This window comes from Podarcis pityusensis, assembly GCF_964106645.2.
Source record: "Podarcis pityusensis genome assembly, chromosome: 3".
NCBI classification, from domain to species: Eukaryota; Metazoa; Chordata; class Lepidosauria; order Squamata; family Lacertidae; genus Podarcis; species Podarcis pityusensis.
Window position 1 is genome coordinate 118,959,257 of NC_138026.1, and position 17,027 is coordinate 118,976,283.

The following is a 17,027-nucleotide window of genomic DNA, read 5'->3' on the forward strand; positions in this document are numbered from 1 at the left end:
TTATTATTATTATTATCTCTGTCGCAGGAGGTTGCGGTGAAGGAACAGCTAACGGGCAAAGGAAAGCTATATCGAAAGAGCCTCAGCTCGCCCAACGTCAACCGAGTGAGTCTCCACAATTGTGATTCTCCTGCCCCAGGAAATGCGGGGGGCGGCAGTGTGGCAGAGAAATGTTCCACCTCTTCTTGCAGCTGGGGAACAGTATGTGCTTGGGAACGGGGACCACCCCACCAGTCTCAGTACCTTTGTAAGCACACCTGTCCTTCAGGTGAGGGCTGGCATCCACCTCTGCTGCCAAGCCAAGAAGGCCAGGCTCCAAAATCCACGTGGGAGCTCAGCTCAGCTCTTCTCACATGCCTTTTCCTGAAGTTTTAAAATCAAGTTTTCCAAAATTTCACACATACATCTCAAAACATAATACAAACATTCCCACCTGCTTTTCCATGCTGTTTCTGTTTCCACACTGTTTTCTGTCTCTAAAACCTTAACAGAGCTACTATAATCTTTAACCCCTTCTGCTGCTCATAGTTCAAATCCTGCTCACGAGTTCATCAGATAATAATATTTCTTTAAATACCGTATTTTTTGCTCTAGAAGACACACTTTTTCCTTCTTAAAAAGTAAGGGGAAATGTGTGTGCGTCTTATGGAGCGAATGCAGGCTGCGCAGCTATCCCAGAAGCCAGAACAGCAAGAGGGATTGCTGCTTTCGCTGCGCAGCAATCCCTCTTGCTGTTCTGGCTTCTGAGATACAGAATATTTTTTTTCTTGTTTTCCTCCTCCAAAAACTAGGTGCGTCTTGTGGTCTGGTGCGTCTTATAGAGCGAAAAATACGGTAATCCCCAAAGGGTTTCCGTTCTTCCACAAAACATTCATCATTAGGTTCTCTGTTTTCAGCTGTTAACTTTTGCCACACAAACGCACAAAAAAAGTTAGCAAAGGGTTTTTTCTTTTTCTTTTTAAAAGTCCACTCTTCCTTTTCACTCTTCCAGCTCTCCGGAAGCCGCCAGGATCTAAACCCGCCGTACAGCCTCGCAACTTACAAAGTAAGATTTCAGAATAGCTTAGCAGGGTTCTTTTGTTTTGTTTTTAAAAACGTGTAGCAGCACCCTAGCAGGACGAAAAATGCCCTGTTAGGAGCAGAGGCAGCTATGTTACGCTGATCCCAGCCATTGGTCTACTTAGCTCAGTATTGTCTTCACTGGCAGACAGCAGCTTTGCAGGACTTCAGAGAAGGATGTCGCCCAGCCTAGGAGAGGCTCTATTTATTAGATCTTCTCCTTCCTTCCTCATGTTTGTGAGTTCAGTGCCACGCCTTGTGTGGTGTAGAGAGCCAGTGTGGTGTAGTGGTTAAGAGCGGTAGACTCGTAATCTGGTGAACGGGGTTTGCGTCTCCGCTCCTCCACATGCAGCTGCTGACCATCATCATCTTCATCATAATTAATTTATACCCCGCCCATCTGGCTGGGTTTCCCCAGCCACTCTGGCCAGCTTCCAACAAAATATTAAAATACAATAGTCCGTCAAACATTAAAAGCTTCCCTGTACCGGGCTGCCTTCAGATGTCTTCTAAAAGTCAGATAGTTCTTTATTTCCTTGACATCTGATGGGAGGGCGTTTCACAGGGCGGGTGCCACCACCAAGAAGGCTCTCTGCCTGGTTCCTTGTAACTTCACTTCTCGCAGGGAGGGAACAGCCAGAAGGCCCTTGGAGCTGGACCTCAGTGTCCAGGCAGAACGATGGGGGTGGAGACGCTCCTTCAGGTATACAGGACTGAGGCCGTTTAGGGCTTTCAAGGTCAGCACCAACACTTTGAATTGTGCCCAGAAACGTACTGGGAGCCAATGTAGGTCTTTCACATTGGCTCTACACATCAGATCAATACTTTTCTGCAGCAAGAAATGCAAACTGACACCAGGGAGATTCTGCATGCAAGGCAAGATGATCTGCCACTTCTTCGCCTTCCCCTTGTAACAGAACGGGATGCTAGGACGTAGCTTCCCTTCAGCCTTGGCTGAAGATTCAGCGGAGGAATCTTCTTCCCAACCATTTTTCGGGCTGTGAAATGCCCTTGCGCTTTTAGCACTTGTGTCCGTTAGTGCAAAGTGAGGCAGGACCATAGATGGTGCCATCCCAGGCATCTCCAAGAAAGGCTGGGAAGGAATTCTGCCCGAAACCCCGGGGAGATGTTGGCAGTCATTGCAGACAGCGCTGAGCTAAGTAGACCGGTGGCTCTGACTCAGTGAAAGACAACTTGCTCCATCCATAGCTAAGCATGTTCTCAGTCCTGTTGTTTTCAGTGAGAGCGAGTTGCGTGCTTCCTCGATTCTCCTGCTTGGAGGTCAACGGGACTTGAGTGCTTCACTTCTGCTGGGCTAAGCCTCGGAGTTTGTCTCTGTAAGAGCCGTAACTTCTGCTGGAAAAGCATTGGAGGAAAACCGTGGCTCCTTTGGGTGGGGGCAGCTTCTGCATTTCCCAATTTCTGTCGGATTCCAGAGCATCTGCAAAGCGACCCGTGAAGGCATGTTCCCTTTGACCAAGCTAAGGGGGCTTTTAATTTGCGCTGGGGTGGGGAGGGCGGGGTGTGCCAAATCATTCGTAATCCGGATTTTCATTGTTCTCTCTTTCTTTCTCTTTTGTTTTTGTTTCTTAACCCTTCAACGGTATCCACCCCCATTGCATGTGTCAGTATCCAAAGGTCCAGGCAGAGGTAACTAATTCATTAGGTTCACCTAATGAACGGATAAATCTGTTATCCCATTCTGGAGTGCTTTCCCGTGAACCGCCTTGCTCACTAACCCTTAGAAACCTGCTTTGGAAATGCTGTTGTCGTTCTTCGTTTTCACCCTGTGCTTCGTTAACCTGGGAGGAGGTGTAACTCTTTGAAAGGTGGTGGTCAGCATGTCAGTGGGGAACGCGCATTGCTCCCTGAGCCGTGAGCCTGACTTTATCCGACTAGTCAAATAAGTCTTGCTTCTGAGACCCTATCTCTTGTACCGTGCCATCAATTTGCAGAGAACTTTAGACCATGAAATAAGCCCCAGATACATTGGGTATCTGCCCCAAAGACCCTACAGCGCTGACAAAAATCCTGTGGGGATAAAAATGGCTAGCAATAGATGCACATGAGCCAATGGAATTACAGTCATACCTCGGGTTGAATGTGCTTTGGGTTGAGCGCATTCGAGTTGCGCTCCACGGCAACCCGGAAGTAACGGAGCGCGTTACTTCCGGGTTTCGCCGCTCGCACATGCGCAGATGCTAAAAATGATGTCATGTGCGGAAGCGGCAAAATGCGACCCGCGTAGTCGCGCCGACATATCTTACGTTGCGTTCAGGATGCGAACGGGGCTCCAGAATGGATCCTGTTCGCATCCCGAGGTACCACTGTATAAGCATAAACATAGCGCATAGATCAAGTGTGTTGGACTGCACAGGGAGATCAGAATCCTGTCCCAACAGCGAACAGCCAGACCCTTCTGAGAAGTCAACAGGCAGGACATGAAGACGAAACCCAAAACTTTGTTTGTGCCCAGGCACCTAGTATTCGATGCTATACTGCCACAGAACATGGAGATTTTGTTTCTCTATCAAGCCAGCTGCCGTCCTCCAGTGAATTTGTCTAACGTTACTTTTGGTTCATTTCGTTCATCCTGAATCCAATGTCTGTTCCGAATCTTTTATCCACCCTAAATTTAGTAAGTAAAGCTAGGCTGGAACTGTTAAAACAGTGAGCACTGAGCCAGTCTTCATAACCAAACTGGTGAGGCTCAACTATGGGGCAAGTGACTTTTATAGCATTCAGTAGTTAACGGTTCCTTCGGCATGTCTTGCAATTTGGCCCATCAGCAAGTGACCGCTGTCCAGTCGACTCTGCAGCGGGCACAGTAAGTGTCTGTCAGGTTGTAGATTTGGCTGCACCCCCAAAGCAGGCGCATGACACGGCTACCCACCCATGCCAAGTGCTGCAGAGGCCCCTGCTGTCCACAGTCACAAAAATCTCCTTTTTTCGTGTCCCAAACCTCGCCTCTCCAAATGCCAAAATCCCAGACTCAGCATAAGCTATGTGGAACGTCCTTGCTCTTCTGCAAATTTAGAATGAAATGTGGGAGTGGTTCTTGACGGTACCTGGACATGACTTCGGTTGCACACAGATGTCTGCAGTGTGAGCTGACGCCTGCCTGGTTTAGTGGCAATCAGGTCGTGTGATCTGTGGCCTAACAGCGATTGACTCACACATGCAAGTTGGTTTTTTGCATTCCTAAGCTGGCAGTAGGGACGTGGGTGGCCCTGTGGGTTAAACCACAGAGCCTAGGACTTGCCGATCAGAAGGTTGGCGGTATGAATCCCTGCGACAGAGTGAGCTCCCGTTGCTCGGTCCCTGCTCCTGCCAACCTAGCAGTTCAAAAGCACAAAGTGCAAGTAGATAAATAGGTACCGCTCCGGCGGGAAGGTAAACGGCGTTTCCGTGCACTGCTCTGGTTTGCCAGAAGCGGCTTAGTCATGCTGGCCACATGACCCGGAAGCTGTACGTCGGCTCCCTCGGCCAGTAAAGCGAGATGAGCGCCGCAACCCCAGAGTCAGTTATGACTGGACCTAATGGTCAGGCCTCCCTTTAACTTACTAAGCTGGCAGTAAAAACAGGAGGTTCATCAGGCCCCGGATAATTCGCTGTCCGTGTTTGGTGCTTACAGGATGGATTTGATTTAAATCACTAGTCAGTAAGACTTGATTTAAATCATTTTTTTAAAAAAAGAAAGACTCCTTCTTGCTGGTATAATCTTAATATTTACAACCAGATGAAGGTTTCATTTTTGGAATAATAAATTTTCGGAGTAGTTTTTACGTTTATATCAAAAATTACTGATTTTGTTATACTATTAGAAATGCATAGACAGATAATTATGAAATCATTGTTTATATTTGGACAACTTTTCTGCTGTACTTTATTGGAAGGAAAAAATAACAATTTCCTTAATAACAATTTAAACAAATTATTTAACTAAAACAATAGCATTATATCATATTTCACTGGGCCCATCACCTCCTGGCAAATAGAAGGGGAAGAAATGGAGGCAGTGAGAGATTTTACTTTCTTGGGCTCCATGATCACTGCAGATGGGGACAGCAGCCACGAAATTAAAAGACGCCTGCTTCTTGGGAGAAAAGCAATGACAAACCTAGACAGCATCTTAAAAAGCAGAGACATCACCTTGCCAACAAAGGCCCGTATAGTTAAAGCTATGGTTTTCCCAGTAGTGATGTATGGAAGTGAGAGCTGGACCATAAAGAAGGCTGATCGCCGAAGAATTGATGCTTTTGAATTCTGGTGCTTGAGGAGACTCTTGAGAGTCCCATGGACTGCAAGAAGATCAAACCAATCCATTCTGAAAGAAATCAGCCCTGAGTGCTCACTGGAAGGACAGATCCTGAAGCTGAGGCTCCAAGACTTTGGCCACCTCATGAGAAGAGAAGACTCCCTGGAAAAGACCCTGATGTTGGGGAAGATGGAGGGCACAAGGAGAAGGGGATGGCAGAGGACGAGATGGTTTAATAGTGTTCTTGAAGCTACCAGCATGAGTTTGACCCAACTGCGGGAGGCAGTGGAAGACAGGAGTTCCTGGCGTGCTCTGGTCCATGGGGTCACGAAGAGTCGGACACGACTAAACAACAACAACAACAACAACAACAGGAATTCGTTCATATATTTTTTTCAAAATATAGTCCGGCCCCCCACAAGGTCTGAGGGATAGTGGACCAGCCCCCTGCTGAAAACGTTTGCTGACCCCTGACCTTGATGATGTCCTGCATTTCCCCCCTCTGGGCTTGGCCTCACTTCCTTTCACCTTCTATATTTTGCCTTGCGGGATCAGACCCAAGATCCATCCAGCCTCGCTGCAGCAACTCTTTGCTTTTAAGATGACAGCGGTGGGCCGAGATCTCCCCGCAGTTTTTCCCCGGGATCGTCTGCAAAACAGGTGCATGGATTGGAGCAGGAAGGCGAAAGATCGTGCAGAAGGCGCTGAGACATTTGTGCATTGACCTTTCAAGGGCAAGGGGAGTCAAGATGTTCTTAAAAGTGGCTGCTGAGAATTAGCTTAATGAAGTCTGACCTCTGTGCCCAGTCATTTGGCAGAGGTTTCGCCAGACAAATAATGAATAAGTCCGTTCTTGTCTTTCTCTATTATTACGATCCTTTTCGGGAGGCTGAAGTGATGAGCGTGATCATTCTCTCTCTCTCTCTCTGCCTGAAACCACGTCAGGGGAGCGATAGGTCTGTGGGTGTGATTCAGCCTGAGCTTGTAAGAAGGTCTTCAACGCTGATGTCTCACTTTGAACGTTACGGATCCGTACCGCCAAGGGATGGGAGTTGTCGTCTGAAACATCTGGCTCTTTCTGTTCATTCCGTCCCCACCATCCCGGGCTTCTAATCGCAGATGATAAAATTACGGCTTTGCAAAAAATCACAAATAGCTGGGTAACTGTAGATGATAGGAGCAACCTCCAACGGCGTTGTGGGCAAAATGTTCTCAATTGCCGTAATCTTCTGATTACAGCGGGTCACACATTGGACCAAAGGCTGGAGGCTCCTTAAACCTGCCTTAATTTCCTAATTAGGCTGCGGAAGGCTAGGCCAGGTTCTTCCAAAAGAGCGGTAACCTCTACAACTGTGTTGTGGTTCTGCGTTATCTGAAGAGAAGCATCACCATTGCAGCTAGCTGCCGCTTGTGGGACAAAGTGATCAGAATATTTTCTACGGACTGATATTCTACGGACTGTTTTTTGACCACAGCTCCCATCAGCCCCAGCACATCTAAAAACATAATACAGTCATACCTTGGTTGCTGAATGCCTTGAAACTTGTACGTTTCGCCTCCTGAACGATCAAAAATCGGAAGTGAGTGTTCCGGTTTTCTAACAATTTTCGGGAGCTGAACATCTGGCGCGGCTTCTGCAACTTCCGATTGGCTGCAGCACGCTCCTGCAGCCAATTGGAAGCCGCACCTTGGTTTTCGAACGGACTTCTGGAACGCATTCTGTTCGAGAACCAAGGTACAACTGTAAAGAGGAATTGTTTTCTGAAACTTCTGAAAGGCACCAGGTTGCAGTGGGCAGTTTAGAAATCTCAGCAGAGCATTGTTCGTACATTATTAAATTACACTGCCACCCTTCATCTGAGGAGCACAAGACTCTTTGCTATATAAAAACACAAAAATACATAACAATGCCACCCCCACCCCCGTTTCAAAGGCCGTAGGTTGTTTAATTATGTGGGAATGTTCAGGGATGCAGGAGAGGACATATTGTCTGATAATAGCCTTTCCAACTTGTCTTAACAAATTCACAATTTAGCAGAGTAACATTCCCCTTTATAAACTTGCAGCGGATGCATTTGCTCAGGCCCGCTAAAGCCTCTGTAATAACTGTTCTGGTATTTCCCCCTTATTCCCTCATAAAAGATAAGACACGACACAGTCTTCTATAAAAGTATAAAAAAGAGTTTACTCACATTCTGTTCACAGTCAGATCCCAGAAGGCAGACTTAGCTTAGAAAAGTAACATACACCTGGAAACTATCTCATAAGGAGACAGCCCCTCTATCCTCTCTTGGCTGGAAGCAAGTGAGCATCTTTGGCTAAGCAGATGTTGCTTCTTCGATGCATGTAGTCAAAAGAGAGAGATGGCTGCCCTGCCCTGTGCTTTTGTCATTACCTGCACAGGTGAGGCCACGCCCACCTCTAGTCACATGCAGAGGAAGTCTGTCCCGGCCCAGAAGGAAACAGGAAGTTTACCTGCTGGCTGGACAAACATTCCTCCCCATTTGTAAACATGTTCACTCTAGGAAGGTTGTACTTGACTGCTCTTGTGTTTCACATCCCACAAATTAGCCAAAGGCCTGGAAGAAGAGGCCTGCTTTTGCCTGGTGCCTAAAGATACGCAACAGAGGTACCAGGCGAGTCTCCCTGGGGAGAACACTTCCCAAATGGGGAGCCACTGCAGAAAAGGCCCTGTTTTCGTGTTGCCACCCTCCGGACCTCTTACGGAGGAGGCACACAAAGAAAGACTTTGGTTGATGATCTCAGGGTATATATGGGAAGAAACGGTCCTTGAGGTATTGAGGTCCTGAGCCATTTAAGGCTTTATAGGTCAAAAACAGTGCTTTGAATTGTTATTTGGGTCAAGGATTCCTGTTCTTGCTGCTCTGCTTCTTTTGCTTACAATGTTTCCTACGGGAAACTTTGGCCAAGTATTTCCTGAGCGTTGGGACTTCCGGTTTCATCTCTCTTGGTTTCTCTCCCCCGGCCCCTTTCTGAATTATTTTTAGAGCCGTTGGGAAAGCCAGCAAGACGTATCACAAAACTCAGTGCATTCCAACAGGTCCAGGTCTAGCCTCTCGGACTCTCCACAGCAGAACGGTTCTGCAGACCCAGGTAAGAAAATAACCTGCGAAAGAAGCCCTTGTAACCACAAGCCAGGGTAGAACAGAGAACACACACACCCCACTTGTAGCTAGGCTACTTCTTAAGAAGTACTTAGGCTTCCTAAGATGAATCAGATAGGTGGTGGAGCTGCAAAGAGGCAGGGGGAACGTTCTTTCATATGTGGTGGACTTGTAAAAGGGTAAAAGATTATTGGGAAATGATCCATAATGAATTGAAAAAAATGTTCAAAAGTACTTTCCCCAAAAACCGAGAGTCCTTTCTGTTGAGGATAATTCAGACTGAAATTCCCAGGTGTCAAAAAAGGTTATATAATAATAATAATAATAATAATAATAATAATAATAATTATTATTTTTACCCCGCCCACTCTGGGCGGCTTCCAACAAAATACTGTAATACATCAAACGTTAAAAGCTTCCCTAAAGAGGGCTGCCTTCAGATGTCTTCTAAAAGTCTGGCAGTTGTTTTTCTCCTTGACATCTGGTGGGAGGGCGTTCCACAGGGCGGGCACCACTACCAAGAAGGCCCTCTACCTGGTTCCCTGTAACTTGGCTTCTCATAGTGAGGGAACCACCAGAAGGTCCTCGGAGCTGGACCTCAGTGTCCGGGCAGAATGATGGGGGTGGAGACGCTCCTTCAGGTATACTGGGCCAAGGCTGTTTAGGGCTTTAAAGGTCAGCACCAACACTTTGAATTGTGCTCGGAAATGTACTGGGAGCCACTACTGTATGCCGCTACTGTGGTCCATGTTTCGTTAGCCCAAAAATGGAAAACGAGTGAGGTCCCAAATAAAGAAGAATGGCAACTTAAGTTGATGGAACATGCACAATTTGCAGACTTAACATATAGAATGAGAGAACAAGAAGAACATATGTTTAGAGAAGATTGGAAAACGTTTTTTGAATATATGGGGAATAATTGTGTACAGCTGAAAACGCTGGCAGAATTAAGATAAATTCAACAGTATAAATAAGTTTTGATGGGTATAATAACGGAATACTGAATGGTATAGTTTTTTGTAAAATATACGGGGATTTATGATATGTAAAATGAACCATGGAAAGAGAAGAAGAGAAGTCATTGATATCGTATGGATGTAAAAATGAGTATTTTTAATTGTAAAGCAGAAAATTTAATAGAAATTATATACAGAAGCATTGCTGTCTCAGACACTGGGCTGGTAGCCACGGAAAGCCCTCTCCTCCTCTGTGAATTTCTCTGTCCCTCTTTTAAAGCCATCCAATTGGGTGGCAGTCCCTGTGGCAGGCAGTTCCACTGTCTAACTGTGCACTGCATGACAAAACCTCTTCTTGTATCTCAGGACTCCTGGCTTTAACCGAACCAGCCCAAAGGCTTGGAAGTGGTTCGGGGTGGGTTTTTCATAGCGTTGTGGGCGTTCAGTTGGCCAAGGTTATGGCAGAGTTTTGAATTGATTGTTGTCGTTGTTGTCCCTAGGACTCGGTAGCCTGGCTGCATCCTACTTGAATCCTGTGAAGTCCTTCGTGCCTCAGATGCCAAAGCTGCTTAAATCCCTGTTTCCTGTACGGGATGAGAAGAAGGGCCGACAGCTGTCTCCCCTGGCGCAGCAGGTATAATAAGCGCGTGATATATGGGGAAAGGAGGAAAAAGGGAATTATGCAGAATTTCTGGTCGATACACATAATCTCCAACAGGCTTTGGGGGAATGTGTCTATCAGGACTCCCATTTTCTGCATCCTCCAGCTATTATGGATAATCACCCAATGGAGATTACGTATTTGGTTTGGTTGAGTTTTTATATTAATAATAATAATAATAATAATAATAATAATAATAATAATAATTTATTATTTATACCCTGCCCATCTGGCTGGGCTTCCCTAGCCACTCTGGGCGTCTTCCCAAAAAAATTTAAAATACTATAATACATCAAACATTAAAAGCTTCCCTAAACAGGGCTGCCTTCAGATGTCTTCTAAAAGTCTGGTAGTTGTTGTTCTCTTTGACATTTGGTGGGAGGACGTTCCACAGGGAGGGCGCCACCACCGAGAAGGCCCTCTGCCTGGTTCCCTGTAACTTGGCTTCTCGCAATGAGGGAACCGCCAGAAGGCCCTCGGCGCTGGACCTCAGGGTCTGGGTAGAACGATGGGGGTGGAGACGCTCCTTCAGATATACTGGACCGAAGCCGTTTAGGGCTTTAAAGGTCAGCACCAACACTTTGAATTGTGCTCGGAAACGTACTGGGAGCCAATGTAGGTCTTTCAAGACCAGTGTTATGTGGTCTCGGTGGCCGCTCCCAATCACCAGTCTAGCTGCCGAATTCTGGATTAGTTGTAGTTTCCGGGTCACCTTCAAAGGTAGCCCCACGTAGAGCGCATTGCAGTAATCCGAGCGGGAGATAACCAGAGCATGCACCACTCTGGTGAGACAGTCTGCGGGCAGGGAGGGTCTCAGCCAGCGTACCAGATGGAGCTGGTAAACAGCTGCCCTGGACACGGATTTGACCTGTGCCTCCATGGACAGCTGTGAGTCCAAAATGACTTTTGCTCGAAGCCGCCCCGAATGTCTGGGGAAACCCAGTCAAATGGGCAGCATACGAATAACAAACCAACAACGAATATTATTGTTATTACGACTTGGAAAAGTGCACATTTCCCCTCTCCATAAAAAGATCAGCTGGTGAATGTGCAAAGCTGTCCGTTGTTATGCATATTAACGACACAAGTTGCATAACCTCGTAACATACATGACAAGTTCGACATAGTGCCATTGCAAGGCAGGTTACTGACGAGCTCAGAGGAGCTCACGAATCGGGTTGCTGGGCTATTGAAAGGAAAACTAAAATATTGCCACTCTTCCATAATAAATGCATATTGATTGAAAGTCATAACGGTATTGAGTGTTTAGTGACTCAAGCTGAAAGATTGTGTTTGGGTCAGTGTCTGGCAATCACTGTTTCTGGGCTATTTTATGTCCCCCTTTTTACTTGACGTGCTGTTTTTGTGGGAATGTTAAATATAGTACGAAAGGATATATTGAGTAAGTATTATCCTTCCCTAACTCAAGCTAGTAAGTGATGCAGCAGAGCATGTTCCGCTCAATATAAGTGGAAACTAGTTTGCAGATCTGTTTGAATCTTTTAGTTAATATTATTCCTGGTGTCCCCTTTGATCCCTCTTAAAAGAAGAAAGCCACAAGAGTCTGTCTGAGTAAAGTAAGAAAAAGTTTACTCACATTTCAGTTCACGATTTGATCCCGAAAAGGCAGGCTTTCCTAAATAGTTACACAAAGAAACTCTTGAGTTAATCTCATATGGAGTCTGAACTCGTGTGCTGCTGGCTGAGATCCAACAGACATAAAAATTACATTTGGGGTGCAAAATGGCTGCAGAAGAGCAGCATGGCAGCAAAAGACAGAGCAAGACAACAGCAGTGTCAGGACGAACTGGACTGGGAAAATGGCTCTTTTATGGAGTCAGCCAGAGCCACCCCATCTCCCAAGTCACATGCAGGGAGAATAGAATAGAATAGAATATTTATACCCCACTCATCTGGCTGGGTTTCCCCAGCCACTCTGGGCGGCTCCCAACAGAGTATTAAAATACAGTAGTCTGCTAAACATTAAAAGCTTCCCTAAACAGGTCTGCCTTCAGATGTCTTCTAAAAATCTGGTAGTTGTTCTTCTCTTTGACATCTGGTGGGAGGGCGTTCCACAGGGCGGGTGCCACTATCGAGAAGGCCCTCTGCCTGGTTCCCTGTAACTTGGCTTCTCGCAGGGAGGGAACCGTCCGAAGGCCCTCGGCGCTGGACCTCAGGGTCTGGGTAGAACGATGGGGGTGGAGACGCTCCTTCAGATATACTGGACCGAGGCCATTTAGGGCTTTAAAGGTCAGCACCAACACTTTAATTGTGCTCGGAAACGTACTGGGAGCCAATGTAGGTCTCGGCGGCTGCTCCCAGTCACCGGTCTAGCTTCTGCATTCTGAAGCTCCAGACCAGTGGAACAGGAAGTTACACCAACTGGATTTCCCCTCTAGGGTAGCAGGGAATGTTGCATTTGAACAAGAGAAGAAGAAGAAGAGTTTGGATTTGATATCCCGCTTTATCACTACCCGAAGGAGTCTCAAAGCGGCTAACATTCTCCTTTCCCTTCCTCCCCCACAACAAACACTCTGTGAGGTGAGTGGGGCTGAGAGACTTCAGAGAAGTGTGACTGGCCCAAGATCACCCAGCAGCTGCATGTGGAGGAGCGGGGAAGCGAACCCGGTTCACCAGATTATGAGTCCACCGCGCTTAACCACTACACCACACTGGCATCCATTTGACTGCACCAATGGATTACAGCCAAACCGTTTTTGGTTTGCAAAATGCTCCAGCAACTTCCCAAGGAGTTGCGCTGGCTCTCTTGACATTTCCCTGGTGCCGACGTCGGTTCCCCTTTCATCTCGGCTTGCCTCTAGGCTGAAGTCTCACAAGCAGATGGGGCTGCGAGGGGCCGGGCCTCGAAAGCCCCCAGATCTCATTCCGTGCGTGTCTTGCCTCGGGCGGGAGATCGCCTCCAAAGAGCGGCATTTCAATATCATCTTTTATTCTATTAAATCTGTAAAGGTTAGCTTTAAAAAGCAGCTCTTCGAGTTGCATATTAAGTATGCGCAATAACCCATTTCACGAGGCTGGAGAGGCACACTCGACGCAGTTCCCGGCCCGGGTCCATGGCATTAATTACGTGGCTTCTTTCTGGGAGTCAAGAGGTAGCTTGGAGTTAACCTTCAGGAAACAATAACCAGCGATCGGTGGGCATCTAGCGCTAGACTAGAAATTATTGAGTTAGTCTGCAGAGCATCTCAAAAGAGCACAGACTTAAATTCAGAACTTCAAAGTATGCACAACATAGTTTCGTATTAGTAATAAAATGAAACGGAAATAAAATAGGGGAGATATACACATCTTAATGTGTAGATACTCTCAGAACTTGGAAGCTCCACAACTGTTGGGGGAAATAGATTTCAAATTTATTTGTTTTTCTGTGGCTGCCCTCCAGGTCACGTAACAGGTTATTTATAAGCAACTGAAAGCTCAGTTTTTATTACACATTCCAGAACTCCTTGTTCTTTAGCAAGGGATCTAGGTAGCTTTCTCCAATATCAGAATAAAGCAGAAGTTCAAGAATATTGTGGGGGGGGGGGAACCCCCCAAAACGGCTGCTCCAAAAAAATACCTTCAGCTCACTCTAAGCGCTGCCTTGCATCCCAAAAGGTAGGTTACAAATTTAACAAGCATAAACAGCTATGCAGACAGTAAAAACAGAACTATAAAAAGGGAAGTATTTGAATCGAAGAGACAAAAGGCTCTCCATTTACATGGAGGAAACTCTGTAGCCCAGCTTATAACTCAGAGTGGATTTTCTATTGACAAAACAGAAATCAGCTAAATTCTAGTTTGCATATCATAGACTTAAAGAATTGTAGAGTTGGAAGAGACCCCAAGGGTTGTGCAGTCCACGCCCCCTGCCTCCTGCAATGCAGGAATTTATTTATTTGTTTGTTTGTCCAAAATATTTCATTTTAAAAATAATAATGATATTTATTAAGTTTTCCATTTTAACAGTCCAATATAAACCACTGGCATGATTTCGAACTGCTAGGTTGGCAGGAGCAGGGACCGAGCAACGGGAGCTCACCCCGTCGCGGGGATTCGAACCGCCGACCTTCTGATCAGCAAACCCAAAAGGCTTAGTGGTTGAGACCACAGCGCCACCTGCGTCCCTATAAGGGATCTAGATAGCTATCCCCAATTTCAGAATAAATCAGAAGTTCAATAATATAGTGGGGGGAATCCTCCCAAACTACTGCTCCAAAAAAATATATTTTCAGCTCACTCTTAGCGCTGCTTTGCATAAAGTGCCTTTGCGCATGGCGACCCCTTTGTTGTCACGGTCGGGCTTCCAAACACGCCAGCGTCTCTCTGCACCTGCGGTTGACTTCTCCCATGCTGCTTCTGCCAGCCATCTCCGCCCGGCCTCCGTCGGCCCCTGTGCTCCAATGTCTACCCATTGAACAAAACCTTTTGGGGGACCACAGGAGCTAGAATCATAGAATTGGCTTGCTGGGGGCAGGTTTGACCGGGGGGGGGGGGTTCCTTCCATCTCTGCAGTTCCATGATTCACCATGCATAATTCTGCACACCTCTGTAAGTCTGTGTTAGACTTGGAAAGAACTTTGCTCTGAAGTGGCTGGGAGCCCTTTTGCGTTACGTTCTCTAGAGTTGAACTGCCATGGTTTTGTCAGTCTATGGGCGATAAGTGAGTTTGTGTGTCCATGTCCACATCTGGACAGGTGTGTCTCCCTCTCACGCCCAACAGCTGGAGACTCACCCATCTCCATGTACCCGTGGACACCCTTCTCGGCTGTGGCTCTGCCTGTCTTTTGGATCCACGGGGTTTACCAGAAGGAGACACTGGGGGAATGAAATTTACGGATTAAAAATAGAAGCCACATTTTCCATTTGGCAAGTCGCAAACAACACTAAGTGCACATCATAAATTTTACCATTGTTGCTGGAACTGATGTTACCGTAAATCACATTAGTTGAAAACGCCTCCTGCAAAATGGGATTCGGGCAGATGCGGCAGCCAATAACTTTAATCAGCGCAGCCGGTTTTCTGTTTGAATGGGGTGTGTTCTGCCCCCTTTCCTGATTCCTGTGAGAGAGGTAGCAGTGGTGGCTGATGGAGATGATGGAGTATTTATTTATTAATTCTTTTAAAACATTTATATGCCTCCTTTCTGAGTGGCACTCTTTCACAAGTCAATTTCTTTGAGTATACAACAGCAATAATAATAATAATAAAGTCTTCCCCCACCCCATGCCAGGAAGCTCAAAACATATCGTTCATTTTGTATATTGGTTTAACAAGATGTGGGGATGATTTAATCACACACATATGGAGGCATTAAAATTCCCACTAAAGTGATTGTTCTGTCAAGCCAGGCATTTCAATTTGCCAGGTAGAATGAGCCCCCTTTCTGCCCCCTCCCCACTGTTCTGGGGGGTTCTCCTGACCCCTTGAGGCAATTCGGGGCGGGGTATGCAGTGGGAAGAGAAGGAGGGAAGCCCCATTGCACAAGGCTTCTGCTGGCAAGACTCATTCCGCAAACCCTGCCCACATTTCACCCAGAATAGTATTTTTAAAAACCCATTAGAAAATACCAGTGAAATCCACAGACCTTAAAAAACAGGTAGACATAACAAGAGTATCAAAATAGCTAGATATCACCTTGCCAACAAAGGTCCGTATAGTTCAAGCTCTGGTTTTCCTAGTAGTGATGTATGGAAGTGAGAGCTGGACCATAAAGAAGGCTGATCGCCAAAGAATTGATGCTTTTGAATTGAGCTGCTGGAGGAGACTCTTGAGAGTCCCATGGACCGCAAGAAGATCAAACCTCTCCATTCTGAAGGAAATCAGCCCTGAGTGCTCACTGGAAGGACAGATCCTGAAGCTGAGGCTCCAAGACTTAGGCCACCTCATGAGAAGAGAAGACTCCCTGGAAAAAACCCTGATGTTGGGAAAGATGGAGGGCACAAGGAGAAGGGGCTGACAGAGGACGAGATGGTTGGACAGCAACCAAAATGAGTTTGGCCAGGCTGCGGGAGGCAGTGGAAGACAGGAGTGCCTGGCATGCTCTGCTCCATGGGGTCATGAAGAATCGGACACGACTAAATGACTAAACAACAACAGATCCGTGTTTGCATTCAACAGTGGTGGTACATTTTATCTAGAAGATCTTGTGACCATGGGTGGTCCCATGGGTAAGATTGCCTCCAGCAGCAAATCTTGGGTGGGGCGTTGCAGGAGGGAGAGATATTTTCCCTTCCTTCCTCTCTGGTCCAGATCCCAGTATGTTTCTTCCTTGATGTTGTTTAGTCGTGTCCGACTCTTCATGACCCCATGGACCAGAGCACGCCAGGCACTCCTGTCTTCCACTGCCTCCCGCAGTTTGGTCAAACTCATGCTGGTAGCTTCGAGAACACTGTCCAACCAGGTGTCTTCCTATGCCTCTTCAAAAGCAGATTTGCTTTTGAAGTCTTGCTTTTGTGAGTGAAGGCAGACGGATGGAGGTTGCGTATGTGCAATCAAATTAAAGAACAATTTAAAAATGGCATCGGGGGAGGAGCTGGCAAACCCGAAATTTGTGGATGCAGAGTTAAATTGTGCATATTTGATAATAGGTTGGGAAATGTATTTGCAGTCCTTGCTACAAAACGAGGCTTCCGGAGGACTAAGCAAGAAAATTTATTACTGCAAAAAAGGACGAGATGACTCTCCCTGCGGTGCCGAGGGCTTGCTTAAGACGGTGGATGTGCCACTACTGGGGCGCCCTTGGGTGCCATAGAAACAGAAGATTATTTGCTAGAAAGCAATCGGTGTGTTGGAAGGAATCCAGAATGAGGAGCAAGAAAAACAAGTTCCATGAATTCCAAGGGAAATACTGAAGGGGAACTAAATTGTCCCAGCCTTTTCTCTCCGCAAATACCAAAAAGAGGACAGCAAAGTTTCCACTTGTTGGTTATGAAATGCTTTCAACAACTTGGGGGAATATGCACAT

General features: G+C 46.5%; 1 protein-coding gene across 1 annotated transcript in view; it reads left to right on the forward strand.

Annotated features, from left to right (window-relative positions):
- The window catches only part of KIF13B (kinesin family member 13B), a 124,382-nt gene that overhangs the window by 87,508 nt on the left and 19,847 nt on the right, over positions 1 to 17,027 (forward strand). Inside the window, 5 exon segments of the mRNA XM_081001252.1 lie at positions 28 to 105; positions 992 to 1,045; positions 2,689 to 2,709; positions 8,326 to 8,431; positions 9,899 to 10,032. Of these exon segments, the coding sequence (XP_080857378.1) occupies positions 28 to 105; positions 992 to 1,045; positions 2,689 to 2,709; positions 8,326 to 8,431; positions 9,899 to 10,032 (393 nt within the window).